The sequence below is a fragment of the Sinocyclocheilus rhinocerous genome, unplaced genomic scaffold, assembly GCF_001515625.1.
Source record: "Sinocyclocheilus rhinocerous isolate Xijiao unplaced genomic scaffold, SAMN03320098_v1.1 scaffold1672, whole genome shotgun sequence".
Lineage (NCBI taxonomy): Eukaryota > Metazoa > Chordata > Actinopteri > Cypriniformes > Cyprinidae > Sinocyclocheilus > Sinocyclocheilus rhinocerous.
In genome coordinates this window covers 308,779-315,581 of record NW_015637961.1, presented here as the reverse complement: position 1 = coordinate 315,581, position 6,803 = coordinate 308,779, and the positions used below count along the sequence as shown (strand labels likewise).

At 37.3% G+C, this 6,803-nt stretch overlaps 1 protein-coding gene across 2 annotated transcripts in view; it reads left to right on the top strand.

Moving 5' to 3' along the window:
• LOC107749328 (gastrula zinc finger protein XlCGF57.1-like) overlaps positions 1-6,584 on the top strand; it is a 116,032-nt gene extending 109,448 nt beyond the window's left edge. For both annotated transcript variants that reach the window (XM_016564438.1, XM_016564439.1), the window contains exon 2: positions 4,974-6,584. In XM_016564438.1, coding sequence (XP_016419924.1) covers positions 4,974-6,412 — 1,439 coding nt within the window. In that variant the 3' untranslated portion in view covers positions 6,413-6,584. The remainder of the gene's footprint in view (positions 1-4,973) is intronic.
• The last annotated feature ends 219 nt before the right edge of the window (positions 6,585-6,803 follow it).

Below are 6,803 nucleotides of genomic sequence, written 5' to 3'. Positions count from 1 at the left end.
TTATTATTAGAGCTTCATGTTAATGTTAATTTAATTTTTATGCTAAAAAAGTGCATATAGCTGCTAATTGTATTTGTTGTTTGTTGATTTTCAAATATAAAACTTACTGAAATGTTTTCAGTGTGTGTATCAGTTCTTTTTGAACATTTTCATCTCATTTGAACAAAACTGTGATAATATTGATAACCGTGATAACTTTGGTCACTATAATCGTGATATGAAATTTTCATACCGTTACATCCCTATTCTAGATTCATTACATGTAAAGTAAAACATTTCAAAAAAAATTTTTTGTTTTAATTTTTATGATTAGAGCTTACAGCTCAGGAAAGTCAAAAATCCAGTATCTCAAAATATTAGAATATTTACATTTGAGTTTCATTAAATAACCATCCCTACAGTATAAATTTCCGGGTATCTCTTGTTCTTTGAATCCACAATAATGGGGAAGACCTTACATTGAACTTAACATAATAACAAATTCCACTGCATGCCACAATTCCACAATTGTCTGATGTGGACAAACCCTATTGTTATAAACTTTCCTCAATAAACATCTTTTCATAGGTTTATTATAAATACCACTTAAATGACAGGGGAAAAAACTTAAATATGAAAATATAAATATGTAACAAACAAAATATGCGTCACTGAACACCCCGGTATACTTCAAACGAAGTTCGTTTTTGTTCTTCGTTTGGGGGCAAAAAGAAGTTCGAAAAGGCGGAATGACGGAATACTGTTTTTGAACATTCCAACACCCCGCGCTGCTGGAGGCGAGGTGTAAATTAACATAAACGTGTCACGCCGCTCGCACAACAACAATGCAATGAAGTGTATCTAGGTATGAGATGGGGACCAATAGTCAGTATATTATAGACAAAAGAATAATGATTAGCAGCAGTTCAGAGTCAAGTATCATGTTTGCAATACAAAAGAACCATCCCATTTCCATAATCAGTCCTTTATGGGAAGTGTGAATGGCTCAAAGTCTGAAAACTCTAGCATGATGTGGAAAAAAATATTGGAGTCAGTTTGTTACTTTATTAGTGTTCATTTATTTTATTAAACTGGATAAATTGTTACACCTTTTTATATGTTATGTGGTGTCATGATTTACTTTTGATAAAAACAATAAAGGTTTATTATTGTATATTCGTTTGGCATTTCATTTATTGTATACCCTTTAAATTCGCTTATTGACAGAACAACAGCAGCAGCAGTATGGTGTAACATTTATTTGAAACAAATGTATTTGGTACTTGCTACCTTATATCTTTGCTCTTTCCTTTCATTCTTTTCATGGCTTTGGAAAACTTGTCTCAGATGTTTCTCTGCATCACTTTTTGCATAAACCAGAGTCGTCGACACCAAGCTTCATTGCCATTTCTTTCTAGGAATTAAATGCCTTCTCCAAATCTTTAAAGTCTCTCCTCGAGCGACCGTACAGGTGCGGATACATTTGTACCTGCTCAGCTATTATACACAGTGTATTCATGTTGCTAGTAACTTGGTGTTGTTGTTCTCCTGTCTGACCTCCGTGGAATGAGAAATGAACCGGGAGAAAAAAAATCTCATGTCAAAGAAGGTGGAGCTCCTGAACACACCCACCGATTGCGTAATTGCCACGGACCAATGGTAGCTCAAATGGTAGCTCCAGAACCAAGATTTAAAAAGTGGTTTTGATACCTTTTTCTATTGACAAAGGATGATTTTTTTAAAATAGCTTTTTTAATTTGATGGCCTAAGCCATGAAGGGTGTTAGACCAGCCAAAGACAGCAATTGATGGGTCAGGGAAGAGGTCACAGGAATAAGCCACTGAGTAGAATCTGAAAATTTCACTCCAAAACTCATAAAGTTTTGATAAAAACAAAGGTTTATTATTGTATATTCGTTTGGCATTTCATTTATTGTATACCCTTTAAATTCGCTTATTGACAGAACAACAGCAGCAGCAGTATGGTGTAACATTTATTTGAAACAAATGTATTTGGTACTTGCTACCTTATATCTTTGCTCTTTCCTTTCATTCTTTTCATGGCTTTGGAAAACTTGTCTCAGATGTTTCTCTGCGTCACTTTTTGCATAAACCAGAGTCGTCGACACCAAGCTTCGTTGCGATTTCTTTCTAGGAATTAAATGCCTTCTCCGTTAGTTGGTGCCTTAGTTAATAGAACATGTATTTATGGCTTTGATATACTCAAGCCAGTCTTCGTCGGTTATCTGAATGCCTAAATCCTTTTCCCAGGAATCTTTCAGATACATGGTAGATATGCTGAGCTGACTACTTGGTGTTGTTGTTCTCCTGTCTGACCTCCGTGGAATGAGAAATGAACCGGGAGAAAAAAAATCTCATGTCAAAGAAGGTGGAGCTCCTGAACACACCCACCGATTGCGTAATTGCCACGGACCAATGGTAGCTCAAATGGTAGCTCCAGAACCAAGATTTAAAAAGTGGTTTTGATACCTTTTTCCATTGACAAAGGATGATTTTTTAAAATAGCTTTTTTAATTTGATGGCCTAAGCTATGAAGGGCGTTAGACCAGCCAAAGACAGCAATTGATGGGTCAGGGAAGAGGTCACAGGAATAAGCCACCGAGTAGAATCTGAAAATTTCACTCCAAAACTCATAAAGTTTGCATAACCAAAAAAGATGTCACAGAGAGCCCTCTGCAGATCCGCATGCGTTACATTTAGAAGAGATGGAAGGGTAAATTTATTAAGCCTAACCCTTGAGTAATGAAGCCAAAGTATTACTTTATATTTAATTAGTTGGTGCCTTAGTGAATAGAACATGTATTTATGGCTTTGATATACTCAAGCCAGTCTTCGTCGGTTATCTGAATGCCTAAATCCTTTTCCCAGGAATCTTTCAGATACATGGTAGATATGCTGAGCTGACTAGTAAAGACACCCATAAAACGGGAAATCAAATTAAGGGCATTAGAGGAGGCGGAAGGCAATTTATATACTTCATTTTAATCTGTAAGCAGTTAAAAGTGTGAGATTGACGTGCAAACATAATTTCTCAGCTGAAGGTATCTAAAAAAATGCGTTGATGGAAGATCAAATTTCTCCTTAAGCTGATAAAATGTGGCAAATTTACCATCCACGTACAAGTCTCTCACGGTGACCATTCCTTTGCTAGACCAAACTGAAAATGTGGAGTATTTTGAGAGAGCTACCAAGCACAATGTTTGTGTTGGCCACTTTTTTGAGTGGTACAGGCGCCGCAAAAAGCAAAGAAGAGAGAGAGTAGTTTGTAACACTCTGTTCAATGGCGAGCCAAGATGGAATGTCATCTGCAGGCCCCAGAAGATGAGATTTTTTCCAGTATAAGGCTCTGCAGTTTGAAGCCCAATAATAATGCTGGAAGTTTGGCAAGCCTAATCCCTCCCATCAACCTTGGTTTACAAACATGTAACTTAGAAATACGGTGTGCTCTGAAGCCCCACACAAATGGCAGGACAATCGAATCCAAGGTTTAAAAAAAAAATTTTGGGCACCAAAATTGGCAGGTTTTGGAAAAGGTAAAGAAATCTGGGCAATGTCACCATCTTGATTGCATTCTCGCGCCCTACCATAAACCGTGGGAAGGTCCTCCAGCTTTCAATATTATGTTTCAAGTTCTCTAGCATAGTTAAGTAATTTAATTTATATATATCCTTTGCATTTTTTGGTAAAGTGACCCCCAAATATTTCAAACTGTCTGCTGCGATTTTAAAATGTAGGTTTTGTATGAAGCCTGGGTCCATTTTATTAGTAACAGGCATGAATTCACTCTTTTGCCAATTTACAGAGTATCCAGAGAACTTTCCAAAAGTCTCCAGTAAGTCTAATAGGGGTGGGATAGACCTTTCTGGGTCAACAAGGTAAAGAATAATGTCGTCGGCATAAAGAGATATATGGTGTTCTAAGTGGCCTATCTTAGGAAATTAAATAACTGGGTTATTTCTTATAGCAACCACAATGGGCTCTATAGCAATGGCAAAAAGCAAGGGTGAAAGCGGACACCCCTGCCTAGTGCATCTATGTAATGTGAATTGTGATGATTTATCGAAATTAGTAAGCACTGAGGCCCTGGGTTTGGCATAAAGCATTTTCACCCATAGAGAGAATGATTCACCTTGATCAAATTCTTGAAGCACCGAAGTCATATAATTCCATTCAATTTGGTTGAATGCCTTTTTGGCATCGACAGATACGATGGTGACATTTAAATGAGAATCATATTTTGAATATAAAATGTTCATTAAGTGTCTCACATTAAAGAAGGAAAAGTACCCCTGGGATGAAACCGGTCTGATCGGAGTGAATAATTTTAGTTATACATTTATTTAGTCTATCGCAAGGATTTTCATAAAAAATTTAAGATCTGAATTCAGAAGAGCTATGGGGCGGTATGATGCTGGATCCATTTCATCTTTCCCTTTTATAAGAATTAAAGAAATGTTGGCATCATACATTGTGGAAATTCCTAATTTTCAATAGAATGGTTAAATAATCTCAACATTAGGGGAGCGAGTTTTTGAGAGTATTTCTTATAAAATTCAATTCCGAAACGCCAAGTCCGGGGGCCTTACTGCTAGGGGACGATGTGATGTTATTAATCTTTGTTGATGTTAGTTCACAGTGCATTAACTAATGTTTACAAATACAACTTTTGATTTTAATAATGTATTAGTAAATGTTAAAAATTGACGTGATCAAAGATTAATAAATGCTATCGAAGTATAGTTCATTATTAGTTCATGTTAACTAATGTAGATAGTACATTGGCCAATGAAGACAATGGCCAAAACACTGTAACCTCGTCCAGTCGACGCTCCTCCCGCAATCCCCATGACTGAAGCGCTTCCTTTAATATATTAGTGGATATACTCTCTAGCTTACATGTTGGTAAATGTTTTGATGTCTGTTTCTTTGTGCTATTTAACTGTGCTAACTTACATTTGTCTTTTTTCACCATAGACCTCATGCCGCTGAAAGAGGAGCGCATAGTACCGAATGAAACGGAAGAGAAAGTACAATATGAGACTCATCATGATTTTATAACCGGAGAAGAATCTTTCAGTTGGCCACAGATTAAAGAGACTTTCTCACAGAAAACAGCTCATGAAACAGGAACTACAAGTAATTTCACCCCTTTTCACTGTGAAAAGAGTTTCAATGAACATGGAAACCTTAAAGGCCACATGAGAATTCACACTGGAGGGAAGTCTTTCACCTGCCAACAGTGTGGAAAAAGTTTCAATAGAAAAGGAGTCCTTACCAGGCACATGAGAGTTCACACTGGAGACAAGCCTCACACCTGCCCTCAGTGTGGAAAGAGTTTCGATCAACATGGAAACCTTAAAGTGCACATGAGAGTTCACACTGGAGAGAAGCCTTACACCTGTCCTGAGTGTGGAAAGAGTTTTGATCAACATGGAAACCTTAAAGTGCATTTAAGAATTCACACCGGAGAGAAACCATATTCCTGTCTTCAATGTGGAAAGAGTTTTACTCAAAAAGTAAACCTTAAAGTCCACATGAGAATTCACCCTGGAGAGAGTTGTTTTATCTGCCAAAAGTGTGGAATAAGCTTCATTAAAAAAGGATTTCTTAATAGACACATGAGAATTCACACTGAAGAAAAGTGGTACGTGTGCCATCAGTGTGGAAAAGGTTTCAATCAAAAAGGAGACCTTAACTGGCACATGAGAGTTCACACTGGAGACAAGCCTTACACCTGCCCTGAGTGTGGAAAGAGTTTCGCTCAATATGGCTACCTTAAAGTGCACATGAGAGTTCACACTGGAGAGAAGCCTTACACCTGCAAACAGTGTGGAGTCAGTTTCACTCATGAAGGAAGCCTTTACAGGCACATGAAAATTCACACTGGAAGGAAGTCTTTCACCTGCCAACAATGTGGAAAAATATTTAATAGAAAAGCAAATCTTAATTACCACATGAGAATTCACACTGGAGAGAAACCATACTCCTGTCTTCAGTGTGGAAAGAGTTTTACTCAAAAAGTAACCCTTAAAGTCCACATGAGAGTTCACACTAGAGAGAGTACTTTTATCTGCCAACAGTGTGGAAGAAGCTTCATTCATAAAGGATTCCTTAACAGGCACATGAGAATTCACACTAGAGAAAAGTGTTACGTGTGCCATCAGTGTGGAAAAAGTTTCAACCGAAAAGAAAATCTTAACAGGCACATGAGAATTCACACAAGAGAAAAATCTTATACATGCCCTCAGTGTGGAAAGAGTTTCGATCTACATGAAAGGTTTGAAGCCCACATGAGAGTTCACACTGGAGAGAAGCCTTACATCTGCCAACAGTGTGGAAAAAGCTTTACTCGAAAATCACACCGTAACTGTCACATGAGAAAGTTTCACGGCATATTTTCAACACAATCTTGATCAACACACAAGGATTCGTTTGAGAGAACTGTTTTATGTCATCAGTGTGGAAGGAGTTTCTCAAACAGGAATCATGTAATAATGTTATGATGTGTAGGAAGCTCAGAAGTGAAGACCATGAGACTCTGGTGTATATTCAGCAGGATTCTATATTGAGAAGGTGCTGTGTGGCACCGTTAGATTTCTGTACTGGAAGCTCCTAACTCCAAGACAAATTCCTTGTGTGTGTGTAAACACACTTAGCAATAACGCTCTTTCTGATTCTGAAATTATATCTATTTTCCCAAAAAAGCAGTTTCCATTTATGTCTCAACCCCAGTGTATTGAAAGAAACTACACATTATCAACATTATTAAAAATGATCACTGATTTCTGTAGTAACAGCTCCAAA